This window comes from Schistocerca gregaria, chromosome 8, assembly GCF_023897955.1.
Source record: "Schistocerca gregaria isolate iqSchGreg1 chromosome 8, iqSchGreg1.2, whole genome shotgun sequence".
NCBI lineage: Eukaryota > Metazoa > Arthropoda > Insecta > Orthoptera > Acrididae > Schistocerca > Schistocerca gregaria.
The window spans coordinates 478,805,095-478,825,800 of record NC_064927.1 but is presented as its reverse complement, the minus strand read 5'-3'; the positions used below and the strand labels follow the sequence as shown (position 1 = coordinate 478,825,800).

At 40.9% G+C, this 20,706-nt stretch overlaps 1 protein-coding gene across 1 annotated transcript in view; it reads right to left on the bottom strand.

The window, feature by feature from the left end:
- Positions 1-1,409: 1,409 nt before the first annotated feature.
- Positions 1,410-20,706, bottom strand: part of LOC126284453 (uncharacterized) — a 71,369-nt gene continuing 52,072 nt past the window's right edge. Inside the window, exon 4 of the mRNA XM_049983373.1 lies at positions 1,410-2,968. Within this exon, the coding sequence (XP_049839330.1) occupies positions 2,786-2,968 (183 nt within the window). The 3' untranslated portion in view covers positions 1,410-2,785. The remainder of the gene's footprint in view (positions 2,969-20,706) is intronic.

Sequence of the window (20,706 nt, the reverse complement as noted above, 5' to 3'; positions counted from 1 at the left end):
AAGGCAAAGAGTCGCCCAAACTATGTTTGTGTTTGTTTGTGTATCTATCGACCTGCCAGCGCTTTTGTTTGGTAAGTCACATCAACTTTGTTTTTAGATATATTTTTCCCACATGTAATGTTTACCTAATTAAGTGTTTGCCTTGCTTTGGTGTTCTGTAATTCAATTGGATTGGTACTAACAGGGGAATCTTTACATTTATACAGTAATTAATTTCCTTTATGATTTAATCCAACTGATTTCCTCTAATTCTGCTTGAGTATGTCCAAGAACATCACCTACAGACTGCCTTTAGTAAAGCTCAAGCTAGTGTTTTGGTTGGACTTTGCACTGTAAATTTTCAGTGTATTTATAAGCCTGTCTGTGGAGGCACATTTAAATGTAAGTTTAAGATCTCTCAAAATATTTACTAAGATATTTCTTGTATTTTATCCATATTTGATGTAAGCACCTTCATAAGCTGTAAAGCTTGTCTGCATGGCCATCAGTCATTAATTCTGCTATTCTTTATTTGCCTTAAATGATATTTAAATTCTGTGCAGTGATTTCTGTTCACTTGAGGCTGGCCTGTTTTGGCATAAACTGGTCTTTACACTTGAGGTATTGTTTTCCTTAACAAAATTTGTGTGCAAAACTTATGTACTTTAAATTATTTTGACTTTGCTGTGATAGGCAATTATCATAGCACCTAAAGCCATCTGTGCAGCTGATAAGTATAATAAGTTACTTTATAAGTGTATGTCCTTGGCCAGTAACTGTCCATTAACTGTTTGAATGAACTAGGGAACATTTTATCAGTGACTGTGCATTTTCGCCCCCACCTCTCGTGCATTAGAAGCTGTTGACTGGTTGTGAGGCTGCTTCCACAACTTGCCCTCTAGAAATGGCCTGTGTTTCTGGCCAAAACATAGTTCACGTTGCTTGATGCTTTTGATGAAGCATGCCAGCAGCATACCTACAGCAAACCACACGTAGGAAATGTGGGAGGATGTCACTTATGTCTCCAGAGATTGCCAGCAGAATGTGGTTTCCAGACTACTGGCTCTGTTTCTGCCTTCAGCCTCTGACCTCATAACATGGAGTCCCCCTTTGTTCCTATCATTTCACCTTAATCTCTCCTGATGACTCCTCCAAGCAGCTGGCAATCTGCACACTTTCCCAAGGTGCTCCTTATTTATTCCATATCTCAAATTTCACAAATTCCATCATGTTTTCTACTTGCATCATGAAATCTCCTGTTCTTATTTGAAAAACCTTCCTTGGATGCCCCCTCCTGAGTCCTTCGCTCATACCCCTGCCAACATGATAGCAGCAGACTGAATTGTCTTTTGAGGCAATGGTTAGAATGTTTCACCAGTTATTTTAGGATCAAGGCTTCTGTCTAGGAATCGGATCATGGGAGTTAAGGACTGTACAGAGACCAGTGTTAGTTTATGGTTTTTTGGGCAGAACTGAGTTGCTGAGAGAGGACAACTAGCAGATTCTGATTCCAGGAGATGTATAAATCATTATAGTACCAATACATATTTTGTGTTTAATTATGTGATGGAGTGACAGGAAACATATAACTACAGTAGTTTACAGCATTAATACATGAAAAAACAACTACAAATAAATCTATGAATAAATACTAGTGTATTGCTCCTTGTCATATTGATTAAGCATTTGTCATATTTTATAGTAGCTACTGACTTGTGTGTTATAAGTACTCACTTTCTGTACAACATATTAAATGGGTATGAAACAAATTCATCCATGAACTAAGTGTTTTGGGAAAGAAGAAATGACAATTGGTTATGAAAATATCTATGATTAGGCCTGTGGGCAGCAGGAATCCATGAGTTAGCAGTAATTCAGAAATAATAAGATGCATCAGAGTACACATTCTCTACTAAACTCTTGTAAACCCATAAGCCCGCCTGTGCCCTTTTGTTATTTATGTACCTTACTTATTATCTATGTATCCATCTATGGCTCAATGAATGTGGGGATATTGAACTCATTACAATGGTTTATTTCAGTTTTATGTACCTTCAGCAGAAATGAACACTACAAGTCTCATTTAGCTGAGTAGAAAATACCATTTTTCTTCAGTATCCACAGGCGCGCAAGCCTACAATTACTTGTAAATAATAAAGACGTGTATGATACAATATAAATTATAACAGAAGGAATATTTAATATTCAACAGCAAACCTACGGTCACACTATATCCTTGGCTACTGCACACTGACTGTATCTTCACATAATTTGACCCATATTTTTTATAGTTCTCTCTTCCTAATCTTATTAAAAATTGACTTGGTTAGCATCCTTGCCTTTCGTAGCAATTCTGAAACTCTGGGCACTTCATACAACAGTTCAGCCTAATAATAATATTAACATTGCACTGAATCACAGCATATGTGAAAATAGCACGCTACATGTGAAAACAATTTTTTTCTGTCATCATGGATGGAATATATTCTCTCTCTTGCACTGTAGATTATTCATTGTTGTTACTTGGTAGTTATAAATGAGTCTTATAACTGTATTATTCAGATATTTTTACAGCGATACAAGAGTAAGTACATTTACATCAATAAACTTATTTGGTTTTTCAGAAATGAAGGTTGGTAATACCAAAATTATGAAGACATGGGGCCCTTTAAGACTAATACAAAGTATGACATAACAGTTTCATCATTCCAGGTGACATTATTATAAATACGTATTTTCAATGCAGACTTTCACATATTCAGTACATGCTTTCAAATTTTCGGTACATACTTTCACATGTGGAAATTCATTCTATAGGGATGTAGTTGCGTCGGTAACACAAGGAAATGAAAATGTCACCTAAAAAAAGAATGCCTTCAACAACTGATATTATCCCAGAAGTCACTACACTAGCACTCTTACTTTGTTGCAGCAGGAATATTCCAGTGAGAGTAAACATCAGACAGCCAAATACTGAGGATAGCACCAACTGAAACAAAGAGCCACCTGTAAGTGTAGTTTGGAAAAAGTAGTTTGTCAAATTTATAATGCAAAATATATTACACAGCTGTCATTTACCAAAATTTGCAATGCTGTATTGAATTAGTAAGTTTTGGAATGCACTGCATGGCATTTCTAACAGATATATTACATTAAAGTACTTCACTTGTCATGGCTGAATCAAACAAATATGGTACCCACAGTTGATGCAAAAGGGCCTGTGTAAGTGGGTAGGAACTGGACTGGCTTACATCAGGAACTACCAGTGGGTACAGGAAGTACTTTCTCTCTGGCTTTGGGGCATTTATCACATATCCCACCCCAAAAGAGACACTAGAGTTGTAAAACCATTGACACAGTGGAAAGGCAGAGACCGTGTAGCATTGGTGAACTGATTGTTACATGACAAGGCCGCACCTTTATTGGGGCTTATGTGATGGGGACAGGTGCCCTGGCAAAAAGAGGTGAGCAAAGCCCATATAAATATACTTATTTCTAGACAGATGAATGCATTCTGACAGCCACCAGGTTTAAGAGGAGGTCTATGCTAGTCTTTGAGTCAACATGAATCAATAAGCTGCAACCACTGGACTTTGTCACTACTAGCCACTGGTCTACTATCCGTGCTAGATTTGGGGCCACTAACTTGGTGCCCTCCAACTGGTAATCTACCTGTGGGCCTACTTTGTCACTGTAAAATGTATACTTTTACAGCTTAAATGTGACAGTTAGTAAAATGTTTCAGGCTGTTATACTGTGGTAAAATTGAATTCACCTTAAAACCCAATGTTTTATCCCCATCTGCATAGAAAATTTTCTAGGGGAATCATAGCTACTTTGAATATCCAATCCACACCTTCGCTCAGACCTGACTACAGCAAAATTCTGCTTCTGTGTGCTTCATTGCAGTGGAGTGACATCACATGTTTTGAATGCGAGAGCGCAATTGACCATTGTCGACTGCTGTCGTCTGCTGTTGCTATCACCCCGTGACTGAAAACTGGTACACAACTTCTTCAGCACCGGGCTCTGGATGTCATAGATGTCATTCAGTTTCACCCCCCTACCCCTTCCTATTAAAATATGTGGAGTGTTTTACAACTTCTATGGTCTCTTTGTATAATATTTCGTGTATCCACTTGTGGCTGCCAGTGCTTGAGTCCTATCAAAATAAATGTGATAGTCTCCTGACTGCAAAGCATGTTCCACAACGGCTTATCTGTCAGTCTCCCTCTCTGCAACTTCCCTTGTGCTCTTGTAGTAATTTTTTGACCATTCTTTTTGTAGTACCCACATACACCTCCCCACAATTCACAGAATCCTACACCCACATACACCTCCCCACAATTCACAGAATCCTACAAATTACTGCTTTTTCCAGCAGTTTGTGACACCCATGGCCAATTTTAAGTGATCTTGTACATCCAGGTGAGTTTGAATATTACCACAATGTTCCTCTTTCACGATTTTTCCTTTGTGGTCAGTAATTAATGTCCTTAATGAAAGGCTGGAAAACTTTCAACTTCACCAGCACTTGACTATAAAATAAATAAATGTCATGTGTCTAGGGCCTACTGTCAGAGAGTCTGTTTGCTGGGTGCAAGTCTTTTGATTTGACACCCCTTCCTCCAACCCAGCCAGGAATTGAACCTGGGCCCTTGAGGTTGACATTTTGTCATGCTGACCACTAAGCTACCAGGGGCAGACACTTGACTATCACTATAGTTTATACATGGTGGTCTTAATGCTCTTTTCACCTCAGTCAATGAATAACCATTCTTGAGCAATGCATTTGCGAGATGTTTTAATTCTACATCAAACAGCTCTGGTTCACAGATTTTCCTTGCTCCATCTACCAATGCCTTTATGATGCCTCACTTTTGTTTTGGGTGGTGGTTCAAATAGCAGTGTAGGTAATGGCCTGTGGTGTGGGATTTCGATAAACTGTTTGGGCCAAGCTACCATCTTCTTTCTTGAAAACTAGCATATCAAGAAAACTCAGTCTTCCACTTGCTTCCTCCTCCATTGACAACTGAATGTTCAGATCGATCCCACTGAGATGTTTGTGAAAATGATACAGTTCCTCCCTGCCAAGCTGCCACAAAACAAATATATCATCCACATACTGGTACCAAATATTCAGTTTCTTGTTTTCAGCTGTCTACTTGTTACTGCCAGTGCCCTACCCTAGATGCAGTTCAAGGCCAGGGCTGGGCAGATGCTCGGCCACCTTCACCTGTGCAGGCACTCTCTGTCACTGCCTGCCTGTGCGTACAGGGGTAGGCTGCTGTTGTGAACTGTTTCATCTACAATGGGTCTTCAGCATGGTTCTACACACTGTGGTGCACCCTGCTCTGAGTTTTGTGGCTGTGACAGGTCTGTGTGAATGCCAACATGAGCCATCATATGCTCTTTGTGTTGGCAGCCTTCATGACTCACTGAGTGAAGCTGCAAGCTGTTGGTGAAATTAGGCCATTTGCCTACCACAGCACCTCTTCACTGTCCATTGTCATGACTAGTTGTTTGCTGAGCAACAAAATGAATGTTCAACAATGCTGTTTCTCTTATGATACATCAAACAACAAGAAAACACCTACTTATTGCTCCATGGCCTCTAAAAGTGATGTCAGAAGCGGTTACAGATGTGTGCAGCTGGATCCAGGGCAATGTCTCTAGCAGCAGTATCTAGAAACACAGTGGGGTAAGTGGACTGATTGTATTTTTCCTCACTATTTCATGTGCAATGGGAATGATTGGGAAACGACTGTCACAGAATGTTGAAGGTGGAGTTTGTGGAGCTGGAAGAACAAGGTAATTGTCACAATTCCATGGAAATGCTACAGAGGATTATGTGGTCATGTACCCAGTGAGGTGCACCCAATGCAACCTGACTGCTGACATAGATATATAGGCAGCTAGTTACTGAGGGAGAGAGAGGGTAGCTCCTCATACAATTTAACTACTAATTCATTAGATTCAACTGCCACCACTTTGCTTACCATTTTTTCTGGCAGATTGACAAAGGATATGTTTTCATTTGTAGATGACCTAGTGGTAACCAAAAGGGTAGGTATCTGCGTAGACTAAGAGTTATTACAGATGACTTAATGGGGGAAGCAAAGGCATTAGTGAGGCATCATAGAAGTTTCAGGAATGCAATTACATTTGAGTAACTGAGGGAGGATCTTGTGCAACACTACAAAAAGCAAAATAGCTTAAGATCATTTCATGAACAGCTGAGTGGGATATTGCAGAGGCATAATGAGTCATTAGAAAATTTTGTTGAGAAAATAAAGAAAATCAATGTGAACACACATGAGCTGACAGAGAGTGATGAAACAAAGGATGTTATTTTCAAGGGGATGGAACATAGGGCACGGGATGCTTTCCTAAGGTGACTACAACCCAATATATCAAGGAGGGTAAAGGCATCAACCGCAAATGTCCTTATTGCCACCATCAGGATAGCAACAGAGCTTGAAAAGACAGACATAGCAACAAGGGTAGGGAATAAAAGAGGTTTCTTATCTACTGATGTAAGGTGTTATAGATGTAGACATTTGGGCCAAATCCAAAGGCAATATCATCAGGCAGTGTATGAAATATGGCATAGTCGATCACCAGCAGCAGAATTGCAGAAAGACTAAATACACAGGTGTAGAATAGTCAACTGTCTAACATCAACGAGAACTCCAAATGGTGAATTCCCAGTACATTCACTGCCACTTGACGGGGTTACTTGCTGCAAATATTGGTTATTTAAGTAAGAACTAGTTAAGGTGCTACATGATAAACAAAGAGGAATACTAAACAAGAGGAACTGAATGGAACCATTTACTGTTAAATTATTATCAATTATTAAATTATTGCTAAGGAATTTTTCAAGAAAGGAGAATATAGTAATGATGCTTTACTAGTTTGTAAGTGGTGATTCAATGTAATTATGTCCATGTGAGCAAACAAGAGAAAATCAATGAGCTAGTTATAGCAAATAAAGTTTAGATTATAAATACAGTCAATGAAACTTCTGGGTTAAGCTGAATGAATGTAAGGAAAAAGCTGAGAATACAGGACATAATTGCCATGTACCAAGTCACTGCAGAATTACCATGAACTTCAATCCTGTGGACTCTTCTGAAAAGGACAGGCATGTTGCAGCTTAACTATTTTCTTGGCCACATGAGGGCTCACATCCAGACACTGCCACTCTGTTGACCTGCTGATCTATGGTTTGAGCCTGCATCTGTGCAGCTGCTCAACTGTTTTCGTCTGTGTGGCTAAATTCTCTCACTGTCTACCTTCACTATTATGGACAAGAACTGATGCTGTGAACTGTCTGATCACCACTGGGTCTTAGGCATGATTCCATATGCTCTGGTGCACCCTGCCCAGAGTTGTGAGGTCACACCTAGTCAATGTGCATTCCAACATAGGATGCCATATGCTCCTTCTATCAGTGCCCTTGCTCACTCTCTTACTTACCCTGCCAAGCGATGCCACACGCTGTTGGTGACAACATGCTGCTTGCCTACCACAGTGTCTCCTTACCAGCTGTGTGCTGTCTGTACCTTGGCAGTGCTGTCCTCTGACCAACTGTTGTAGTCTGTTGAGCAATAAAATGAATACAGTACTATTTCATTATGATATGTCAGACAACAAGCAGCCTTCTACTTGCTGCTCCACTGCAACCCCATCAGAACTACTGGCATCCTGACCTCTGACAACCAAGTCCCACCTCCAACGATAGAGATTATCCTCTCCTGGCTTCCATAGATGGCTCCTACTGGATAGTATGACATGACACAGAGTTTGAGGTAGGTTACTAGGGAGTGCTAATGTTTTGAGTACATATGAAGAAATATCAATAGTAAAAATGTGAAATACATATAAAACAAGAGCTCTGCATTGTGAGTCAAACTTGTTCAATTAAAACAGATCCATTTTGTGTGAAAAGTAAATGAACATTTCCTACACAGGTAATTATAACTCTGTAATGTGAAGTTACTCAGAAAAACTATTATTTTCATCTTTTGTTATTGCAAAGAAATTTTATAATGTTTTTTGTAACATCAGATCATGAAATCAGAAATTTTGCAATTACCATATTAAAATTAAAAATGTAAAAGGGGGAGATGGGCCATTACTATAATGTAGTTACTCAAAACACAACTGTAAAAGCAAAGTTAATAAAATGTAACAGAAAGGAAAGAAAACTAATCAGCTTAAAAAAATCCAACTTTGTTGAACGGTAGTAATAGAACTTTACTGAGAATATGTAAATGTTATAAGTCAGTCTTACATTAAATACTATAAAGTATTCAATTTTGTTTTTGTAGTCAGATCTGCATTTTGACTTGCATGACAAAAATGAGAACCTAAAACACAACTTTACATTATTCAATTTGTACCCCACAATGCAAATATAACAATTACACCATCAAATTAATGAATGATGCAAATTAAAAAAGATTTCCATAGTATGTTTGTTGTACTAGTTTCTCTTTCCAATTTAAGTGACAAAATTAACAGTTGAAACAAATACTAACAAAGAGACAGAGGGGCTGGTCAGTACTTACCTCAGCTCAGTACAGCCGACAGATACACACAAAAAAAAAAAGCAACTGAAAATTTACATTCCTAGCTTTCAGAATAAATGTTCCTTCATCAGGGAGGAGAGAGGGGAAAGAAAGGGAAGAAGGGAAAGTGGATTTAGTTACTCACAACACAGGTTATGAAGCAACAGGGAAAGGAAAACAGGGAGGGTAGCAAGGATGGAGGCATGGTTGTCAGAGGGAAGCCAAAGATATTCTACTGTAAGTATTGTGTCAGCTTCAAACCAAAGAGGATGTATACAGAAGTAAAGAGGTATATAGTATAAAGATGTAGGATGAAAAGATCCATGAATGGCTAAAGAGGAAAGAGAAATAGGAGAAGACTGAAGAGTAAATGGGAATGAGGTTGTTTAACGTAGGTTCAGTCCAGGGGGATGGCGGGATGAAAGGATGTGTTGGAGTGCAAGTTCCCATCTCCGCAGTTCAGAGGGACTGGTGTTGGGTGGGAGAAGCCAAATGGCACATACGGTGTAGCAGGTTCCTAGATCCCTAGAATTATTATGGAGGGCATGCTCCGCTACTGGGTATTGGACATCTCCTAGGCGGACAGTTCGTCTGTGTCCGTTCATGCGCTCAGCCAGTTTAGTTGTTGTCATACCAATGTAAAAGGCTGTGCAGTGCAGGCATGTCAGCTGATAAATGACATGTGTAGTTTCATACATGGCCCTGCCTTGAATTGTGTATGTTTTACCAGTAGCGGGGCTGGAGTAGAAGGTTGTGGGGGGCTGCATGGGGCAGGTTTTGCAGCGGGGTTGGTTACAGGGATAGGAACCGTTGGGTAGAGAAGGTAGTCTGGGAATATTGTAGGGTTTAACAAGGATGTTACGGAGGTTAGGGGGGTGATGAAAGGCAACTCTGGGTGGTATGGGGAGAATTTTGTCAAGGGATGATCTCATTTCAGGGGTTGACTTGAGAAAGTCATATCTCTGGCGGAGTAATTTATTGATGTATTCGAGGCCAGGATAATATTGGGTGACAAGGGGGACGCTTCTGTGTGATCTGAGGGTAGCAACATTGTTGTTGGACAGGGAAGAATGTATTGCTCGGGAGATCTGTTTGTGGACAAGGTCTGCAGGATAGTTGCAGAAGAGGAAAGCACTGGTCAGGTTATTGGTGTAATTGTTGAGGGATTCGTCACTGGAGCAGATACGTTTCCCACGAATACCTAGGCTGTAGGGAAGGGAGCGTTTGATGTGGAATGGATGGCAGCTATCAAAGTGAAGGTACTGTTGTTTGTTTGTGGGTTTGATGTGGACAGAGTTGTGGATGTGAGCTTCAACAAGATGCAGGCCAACATCCAGGAAGGTGGCTTGGGTTTTGGAGAAGGACCAGGTGAAATTCAGATTCGAAAATGAGTTGAGGTTATGTAGGAAATTAAGGAGTGTTTCTTCACCATGAGTTCAGACCGCAAAGATGTCATCTATAAACCTATACCAGGCCAGGGGAAGCAGCTGTTGGGTCTTCAGGAAAGCCTCCTCCATGCGGCCCATGAAGAGGTTGGCATAGGACGGAGCCATCCTGGTTCCCATGGCCGTTCCCCTGATTTGTTTGTAGGTCTGGCCTTCAAAAGTGAAGTAATTATGGGTGAGGATGAAGTTGGTAAGTGTGATAAGGAACAAGGATTTTGGAAGATCTTCGGGTGGGTGTTGGGAAAGGTAGTGCTCAAGGGCAGAGAGACCATGGGTGTGTGGGATGTTTGTGTAAAGGGATGTAGCATCTATGGTGACAAACAAGGTTTCAGGTGGGAGACGAGTGGGAATGGATTTGAGGCGTTCTAGGAAGTGGTTTATGTCCTTGATGTAGGATGGAAGTCTGTGGGTGATAGGTTGCAGGTGCAGTTGCGTAGTTTTAAATACACATTTATTGTAGGGATGATAGGGACAGTAAAAATAAAACAGAAGAAGGAAAAATGTTCACGGAAAATTTTTGAAAACTTAACTTTAATCTGTCAGACATTGTGCCACTAAAGAGAGGTTTTCTGGTAAAAAAATTAAACTTTTGATTGCTTAATTAGCTTTCATCATTTAATTTGAAATATAAAACATAGATCATTTCAAATCAGCATTTAACTGATCATAGTTAAGAAAAGAAACACAATGCATATCTTCAGAAAATAAATATCGCAGAAGAACTGAACACAGGTATGACTTAAATTAGAGAAGGTCACTGTCTGCTAACACTAGCAAATGTTGCAAAGTTCATCTAAATTTTTACAGCTGTCCTCTTTAAATTTGCACAAGCAAGCATTTGCTTTCATTTGATCATACCTATGAAAGCAGTTTTTTAGCTACTTCTTACATCACCTACAGTGCCGATAAAGGATGATGAACCACAAAACTCTTTATTTTACACTGTTCTGTCAGATTTCAATAAAAAAAGCCTGTTATTGTCATTGCAACTGAATAAATCACAAATACGAGCTACAATCTTGAAGTTTCTTGGTATTTCTGAATTATCTATACACATAAATGAGTGGTAACCAAAATAACTGATGATGGTTGAAGTAGAGAGGATATAAAATGTAGACTGCAATGGCAAGGAAAGCATTTCTGAAGAAGAGAAATTTTGTAACATCAAGTATAGATTTAAATGTCAGGAAGTCGTTACTGAAAGTATTTGTATGGAGTGTAGCCATGTATGGAAGTGAAACATGGATGATAAATAGTTTGGACAAGAAGAGAATAGAAGCTTTCAAAATGTGGTGCCACAGAAGAATGCTGAAGATTAGATGGGTCGTTCACATAACTAATGACTAGGTATTGAATAGAATTGGGGAGAAGAGGATCTTGTGGCACAACTTGACTACAAGAAGGGATCAGTTGGTAGGACGTGGTCTGAGACATCAAGAAATCACCAATCCAGTATTGGAGGGCAGCATGGAGGGTAAAAATCATAGAGGGAGACAAAGAGATGAATACAGTAAGCAGATTCAGAAGAATGTAGGATGCAGTAGGTACTGGGAGATGAAGAAGCCAGCACAGGATAGAGTAGCATGGAGAGCTGCATCAAACCAGTCTCAGGACTGAAGTCCACAAGAACAACAACAACAACAACAACAACAACCATTTACCATTAATTGGGTGTCCAGCCCTGCCATATTACCACAGCATTAACAAGTTACATAGATACATCACACCAAACTGCATAAAGACTATAACAAAAGTGACACTGTCTACATTACATTGTGCCCATTTCCTTAGTCATAGATTACATTTATCTCCTATGTACTGTTAATACGTACATGCTGCCATATGTAGAGGAAAAGTGTTAAGTACTGGACTTGTACGTAGGCCAGGGCTACCAGAATAGCTTTCCTCACCGTGTGCTGCATATTTATGGAGTGCTTTCTGTGATACCTCCTTCTCTAACTCATAAGTTTTGTCATCACCAAGTGGAACCTTCTATAGTTGTAAAATTTAGTTTCTGATTTTGAGGGTTATCTGCAAATTAATAGTTACAACAAATCCACATAGATTTATTGATGGCTTTTCTTTAAATAATTTCTAATACAGTTTTTGGAACCCATTCTGATAATTAGGTGTTGCATGCAATACACAACAGTAGTTCACATTTCCTTCATAACCACGTCAGTAACACATTTTGTATTGCATGTATTCTTCATTATACTGAATAAAGAAATAAACAAATTTCATTTTAGTTACATAGGCATTTTTGGATCACCTGCAAATATCTACTTTCCATTTTTCTGCATATTATACTCTTTCATTGTGAAACAGGGATGAAAGCCATCAATGATATCAGTACAGTTTTCCTTTATGGTATTTTTATAGTCAAGAGCATCCTGTTACTCCATATGATCAACAAAATTACTGGTTGTCTTGATAACATTCACGTATATAGCTGTTCATAGTGAATCACATTAAAATGTTTCAACTTCACTTTTATTGTATCAGGAGACTTATTTAGCAGCTTCATGACAATTTTTCACTAGACTGATTGAATGCTTAATCACTGGAGGAGGGTAATTCCATGGTTAATCACAGAATGAGAGTAGACTGATTATCTATAATAATTACACTATATAAGCAGTATGTCAGCAGAATACCTCTTGTCCTGTTAGGAAATTAGTCAATGCGTTTTTAAATTTCTGGTAACTACTTGTCCATCAGCAATGAATGACATAGTTCTGTGTCATGTAGTTATTAATATTTCATACCTTTACTTTAGCTTTTGAAATCAGCAGGTTAATGAAACTTTCGAAAACAGGTGTACATTTTCTGAACTGTTCATCCTTTCTTGTGTGTTTACTGGTCCAATAATCCACCCATTCGCTGCCAAAAAGGAAAATTGTGTATAGGCCTGAACAGTTTATAAAAGAGTGTGAAACCGCAAGCATATTTTGCATGAAATTAAATATTCATAGCAATGGAGAACAGTATAAATTAATATTTTTTGTTGGCAAATGAATATGCAATACCATATACATATGATTGGTTGGTTTGGGGGATTAAAGAAACCAGACTGCTACTGTCATTGGTCCCTTTTTCCAAAACATAAAAATACCCACACGGAATAAAAGCGAACAAGGAAAAGATGATAGATGACACAGGACAAGAGAAACTTAGACAAAGACCAGACAAAACAAATTAAAATCACACAGAGTGTTACGTTGGTTGGCCAAACATAGAGAAAAAAAGGAAAAGCCAACCACCGAGAAACACACTAAAAAATCAGACTAATATTGGAGGCCATAGGCCAAAATAAACAGAGAAAGACAAGCACTTAGATTAGTTGATAAAAGCCCCCTGCTCAAATAAAATGCAAAACTAAGCCTGCCATAGCAGTGTCATCAGTTAAAAGGGCAGAGAGCATATCAGGCAGTGCAAATGTCTGCCTGAGAACAGCTAAAAGTGAACAGGACAATAAAATGTGCACCACCATCAAAACCGCCCCACAGCTGGAGTCGGCGCCCCAGCTGGTGTGGCTCAAGCATCACAGAGCATTTAGATGCCGCCAACACATCTGTTTAAGCTGCCGAATATGAGGCAGCCAAATCAACCGGGCACCAAAAACCACTCCCAAAAACCTATGTCTCTCCACCACAGCAAGAGGTTCACTGGCAGGGTAAAGCCGTGGTTCAGTGTGAACTGTTTGTCGCCGGCAGAAATGCATAACGCAGGTCTTAGCAGCCAAAAACTGGAAGCCCTGTGCTACAGCCCAAGACTGCGCCTTGCGGATAGTGCCCTGTAGCTGACGTTCAGCAGCTGCAATGCCAATAGAGCTATAGTAAAGGCAGAAGTCATCAGCTCCGACGTTCCATCTGCTCTTTAATGGAGCAGAAGGCCATTGGGTAATTTGCAGAAGCGGAACTCAGAGCCAAATGCTCTGCCAAGTGGTTTGCAATTGCGTTGGAGTCAGTACAAACTGCTCCATTCAGTGAGAGCGCAAGGATGCTGACAGGGGTCCGATAGCCACAGAGGCATCTAGCCACTCCCTTGATAGTGAGTCTGTCCCTCTGCAGACACCCTTAATGTCTGCCACTGTTTGGGTGTGGACGCCACAGGTGTTACCATCTGCAGTCTTTATCTTCCACCAGATGGTGATGTCCCGCAGCATGTCCTGGCTGCACTGATAGCGCAATTGCCGGCGCCTTTCCTGTTAGTGGGCGACTTCAACGCCCATAACCCTCTATGGGGTGGGTCAGTGGCAAAAGGTCGAGGCGCCACCGCTGAGAATGTATTGACACAGCTAGACCTTCCGATTTTAAATGATGGCGCCTTCACACATTTCAGTGTGGTGCATGGCACGTACTCCGCCATCGACCTTTTGATCTGCAGCCCTAGCCTCTTACTTTCTGCCCAATGGAGTGTGCATGATGACCTGTGTGGTAGTGACCACTATCCGATCTTTCTGTCACTGCCGCAGCATCACTCTCCTGGGCGCCCTAGCAGATGGGCTATGAATAAGGCTGACTGGGACTAGTTCTCCTCCATGGCCACTATTGCGCCTCTTTCTAATGAAGCCGTTGATGCGGTAGTTCACTCGGTCACAACCGGCATCGTTGCTGCCGCAGAATCTGCCATTTCCCATTCTTCTGGGTCCTGTCAGCAGTGAACTGTGCCCTGGTAGTCGCCTGAGATCACTGAAGTGATTAAAGATCGTTGGCGGGCGCTCCAGTGTCACAAACAACATCCCTCCATAGAACACCTCATCGCCTTCAAACGGCTGTGTGCGCGGGCCCGCCGCTTATCCACCAGCGCAAGCAGGAGTGCTGGGAGCGGTATGTCTCCACCATTGGCTTCCATGTCTCTCTAGGGAGGGGAACGATTTGGGGTCATACACATTAGCTTTAAAATGAGCCCCCAAACGCTTAGAGACTGCTGGTGGCTGGCCACCAGCAAGAAATGGTGTGCCACGTTTCATTGTGTGTCATGCACCCTGATGCCACCTGCTCCGACCAAGGGTCCTCCCCATGGGCGCCACCCAGCCACAGCAAGAGCCACCCGGCAGGATGGCCATTGCCAGGAGTCCTGATGCCCCAGGGAGATGGACATCTACTCCTTGGCATACATGGGGAGTTAATGGCGCAGGCATCAGTAGAGTGATCCCTGTGTTGTCAGGGGGTACATGGCGGCCCCACCACAACGGACTGGCTACCGTGCTGGATTTTAGGTGACATGTAGTCCATGGTCACCGTCAGTGCACAAAGTGGCACTGCACATTTCATGGTGGAAAGTGCATGCAGGAATGTAGCCATGCCCAAGAGATGGAGAGCAGGCAGGACTGCAATGCAATGACAAAGAAGCTGGCAAAAGTTCTCAACCCAAGATGGACATAATGCACCAAGTAAGGCACCCTTCCCCAATCGGCTCGCTCTTCGGAAAATTTTTGAGATTCAGAGGTCAAACCAGACAGGGGACCATCACATAAGGCCGAAACGTTTGAGACTCCTTTTAATCACCTCTTACAACAGGCAGCAATACCGCGGGCCTATTCTTACCCCCGAATCCGCAGGGGGGATACAGATGGTAATTTATTATTTTTGTATACTGATGCAATCTATGCTTTATTTTAACTTTTGTGTACTCCAAAAATCATCACAGCACTTCAAACCACCAGTCTATTATTTATCAACAGTGTACTTTGTCATCAATATCAGGAAGAAGAACAGAATGCTTGGATAATTCACTACTGATAGTTAATCATCATAGGAAAACTCATAGTCCCTACTTAAGCTCATCAACAGCACAACAGAAGCAGATGAACATGATAAGTTAACTTGCCAATAGCAGACGAGGAATTATCACAGAGGTCAAATCTCTTCATTTAATAATAACTGATCATTTTGTATAAAATAGGCTTCCTAATATCTAGATAAAAGTAATACAATTAAATTAAAGGGTATAGCTACAACCTCAAATACTAAAATCAATATTGTTCATACAAAACGAGGTAGTAAGCCACAGTCTTAAACGTTTAACTTTCTAATTTAATATAACTCTTGTATATTGTAGCATGAGTTTTCTGTTATTGAGTTTCATAATCTTATTTTGCAATGGTGTGTATCAGGCAGGAGAAGAAATTTGCTGACAACTTTGAGAATATTCACTTTGTGGGAGTTTCATGTTCTTGTTAGCTTGTGGCTTGGATGTCAATGTTAACTTTATTTCTAGTGCTGTGTTTAGGAATTGTTTCCCTAGCAATCCATTCTTCAATGTTGTTCCTGGTCAAAGAGTGTGGATAAATCCAACAATGGAGAATTCAGGAAGGAATTACGACAGTATTATGGAAAGGATAGATTACTACTCACAAAAAACACACCATTACATATTTGAGCTTTTGGTCATGAGGCCTTCTTCTAAAGTAAAAAAACACACACATTCATACAAGCACAACTCTGACACACATGACCACAGTTTCGGGCCACTGGGACCAGTCTGCACAGGGCAAATGCACCCCATAGGAAAATAGTCTGTGAAGTCTGTCAGTGGTGGGAGTAAGGAGGAGGCTGAAGTTTGGAGGAAACGGGATTGCAGGGTAGTGGCAGAGACAGGCTAGGGCTGCTAGATGCATTCAGAAAAGGAAAGAAGTATAGTGGGGGAAAAAAGACTAGTGTATGTGTCAGTGGAATAGAAGACTTTGTAGTGCTAGAGTGAGAGTGGAGATAACAGAGGTTAAGGTCAGATGGGTTACAGGAACATAGGATATATTGCACCTGCAAACCTTTTCTGGACTGCCACCAGGCCACCACTCCAGCAGTTGGCATAACATTATACATGAACAGACTGTGGGCAGGTTGAGATCTGTGGTTTGTGATGTTCAGTGATCATGACCAATTGCCATGATAACCAGTGAAGCAGATGGTTGTAGCTGCTGCATACACAAACTTTGCCTCCTATTAATGTGATTCTCTATTGTCATAGTGGCTGACGGTGTCAGACACAGGTTTCCATTTGAAGTTATTTTCTCCAAGAACCTCTACACAATTTCCGATGTTTTGTGGTGTAATACACAAGATGTAAGAGACAGAGAATGACAGCTTCGAAATTATGAGGACAAACATTGCCCTATGCATCAGCCATTACTGTCTACTCTGCACTAGTGTGTGGCAATCAGATATATTACGTCAATAATGCCAGACATTCTGAGATGTCTTATTGAAATTAAAGACAGGAACCATGAATGCAAGGAATTGGGGAGGAACCATACATATACACAATGTGGTAGGAATGAGACAACAGGATCCAAGGAATCTATGTTACCATTTATTCCATTGGTACAGGAAATTAAATACACCATACAAAGTGACAAACATGTGAAACAAACATTAAAAACTAAATGTTTCACTGCAACTGAGGAAGTTTTCTTCAACTGTCTAAATTAGTTCATTGGATTGCTGATACTCCCCACACCAGTGCTTTCACAATTTACAAATTAAATAGAGCTATAACTGATGCTCAAAATGCCTGTCAACAGTGTCACAGCTTGCTTGACATCTGCATATCATTGACTGTCACAGTTGCTCAAAGATACCAGACACAGTGTGAATAACCTCACATGCAGCATATAGCCTCACCACTAGGTCTTGCACTGATTACACTGGGAACCTGCACACAACATTCTTCAGATAGCACCATGGGAAGATGTCCTGGTAGAAGCCTGATAATCATGGTGGTCACATTACAGGGACACCTTGACCAGTTCAGCAATGCCCAAACATTTGTCCAGTCTGGGTTTTGGCAGCTTAACTAAAGTGTGTGGGTGACTCCATCATGCTGGAACCACATACATAGATGGTCAGTAAGTGGCACCTCTCTTCCAGTAATTCTGCCAGCACTTTCAGATGAATGTTGTATAGATGTTTATTGTGAGTTGAGGGGAAGGCATTTAGGGGCCAATTGAGTAATCTTGGACCATGACAGTTCATACATTGATGGTGAACTTTTCCTGATGGTATTGTTCATGGGTAACACAGGGGCTTGCCTCAACTAGAACTCACAACTGTGGTTGTTGAATACACTCTCATTGGTGCAACATGCCTCGTCCAATGCATACACAGTGTAATATCGCTTCCTGGCAAAACTCCTCAGGTACCACTCCCTAAAATCCACCTGTGTAGCAAAATCATGGCCCAGCAATGCCTATGTCTTCCAAAGATTGAATGAATGCTTTCCCTCCTCATGCAGTACCTGCCAACCTGCTGAGTGGGAGCTTTTCGTTGTGTGTGCCACAGTGCAGGTGTTTGCAGAAGGGTCTGCATTGAACATCTCTAGTATGTCTTCCACAAATTGTGGTGTGCATATGCTTTGCAAGCAAGACCTCTGTCATGTTGATTCCCTGTGAAACCACTCATATCACCCACTTGCTTATGGATGGCTGCAAACATGGAGTTGTGTGACTGATTCCTATTGTGATATTGTTGCCTGTACATGCATAATACTGTGCGCCCATTGCCTCTTGCCTCACCATACGTGAAATGCGTGCATACTGGTCAGTCCAGGTGAAAGTCTCCAAGATGTGGCACACCAGTAAGTGACAAACTGTGACTGAGCACTGTGCATCTATTGCATACCCCTCTGCCACTACCACTGTTAGTGGTCTTATAGTGTTGGTGTGACAGACATGGCGGTGTTTGAAGTCATCTAACATCCAGACTGTTCTCAAGCTCATTGCAGGACATTCTGCTGGTGCCCTGTTCATGCGCAAAGTCATGCCTGCTACTGGAGGTGAGGCCTAGTGGAAGCTGCTGGACTCTGTAACTTCAATGCTATGTAGTGTCATTGGATAACATTTCCGGACATAGGTTCCTATACTCATTTTGTTTATATCCTGCCAAAGTTTGTCAGTGTAAGTTTTGACATGTAACATTATACTGCACACCATGAAAAAGTTTTTTCTTCAGCTGAGAATATACAAAGGCTATATAGAAAGTAAGCTCTGGTTGATCGCAAAATGGAAACTGCTGTGAAAATCCAATGAAGTTTTGCACATATATGTTGGACAGCGTTTGTAGTATGCCCACTGATTGGGTTGCATTGGGCTTCTCAGTTCTGAGTGCAAGGTGATCTTGCAAAAATGCCTAAAAAAAAGATGTCTCTCACCAAGTATGAGAGCCTAGTGGGAGATTTCACCAGATGTCATGCAGAACACATAACATAACTGCCATATGGTTCCTTCTTTGTGACATTTGTTTGCCACACTCTGCAGGGGCAATGAAGATGCTCCTGCTTTGTTTTCAATGGGAGGTGTTTGATCACCCACAATATAGCCTATAATTGACTCCCACTGTGTTTCATCTTTGCTCACATGAACTGCTGGCTATGAAGACAAAGTTTTGACCCAGGCAACAAGCTGTAGATCAGCACAGAGAATTGGTGGAAAGCACAAGTGGCTGCCATCTATGGTGAGGGTATTGGAAAGTTGGTATTACACTACAACAGATGTCGAAGTCAGAGAAGTGACTATGTAGGAAAGTGGATGGAAGGTGTAGCAAACTGCTGCAAACAAAACATTTTTGATTTTGACAGTGGTTTCCATTTCATGACTGATCAAAGCTTACTTTATGAATAGCCCTCATACATGCTTCATTTAGACAAAGACCACAGCACCATTACACATTCTTTGGATCCTTTTTGTTTTTAATGATACACTGACTTTCCAACTTATGTATTGCAAAAATCATTATCCTTACCACATTTTAAAGAACTGTTTCCTTGCATTCTCAATATACACACTGATTGTCTTAAGTGAGACAATACTTCCTACATTTAAATGACAAAAGTCATGAGATACCTCCTAACATCATGTTGGACCTCCTTTTGCCCAGTGCAATGCAGCAACATGTTGTGGCATGCCGTCAACAAGCGAATGGAAGTTCTCTGCAGAAATACTGAGCCATGCTACTTCTATAGCTATCCATAATTATGAAAGTATTGCTGGTGCAGGATTTTTTGCATGAACTGGCCTCTCAGTTATATCCAGTAAATGATTGATGGGATTCATGTTGGGTGATATGGGTGGCCAGATCATTTGCTCAAATTGTCCAGAATGTTCTTCAAACCATTCATGAACATTTGTGGCCTGGTGACATGGCACATTGTCACCCATAAAAACTGCATCACTGATTGGCATCAAATAGCTACCCAGTAGCTGAACATGACCATTTCCAGTCAATGATCAGTTTATTTGGACCAGAGGACACAGTCCATTCCACATAAACACAGTCCACACTACTATGGAAGCCACCAACTTGCACAGTTTCTAGTTGACAATGCGAGTCCATGGTTTTGCAGGTCCCACACCACACTGGATCCCTACCATCAGCTCTTACCAATTGCCACTGGGACTCATCTGACTATGTCACAGTTTTCCAGTTGTCAGGCAGGTAATTTTTTACGTACCTTTGAACAGCGTTTCATGTTCTCTTGTACATTTAATATAGGCAATGCATTAAAAGTCTTTATAGCAGCATACTTTACTCCCTTCTGTACAAGTGGTACATTTTTCAGTTTGACATGTAGATCATTTTTACCTCTAGTGTTTTAGTTATGGTATGAACAATGTGTTCCATACTGAGCATAGTCTTTATTAACAACATTCATCAGAGAGTATATGTACTGACATGTTGTAGTCAGTATACCTAACTGTGTGAAAA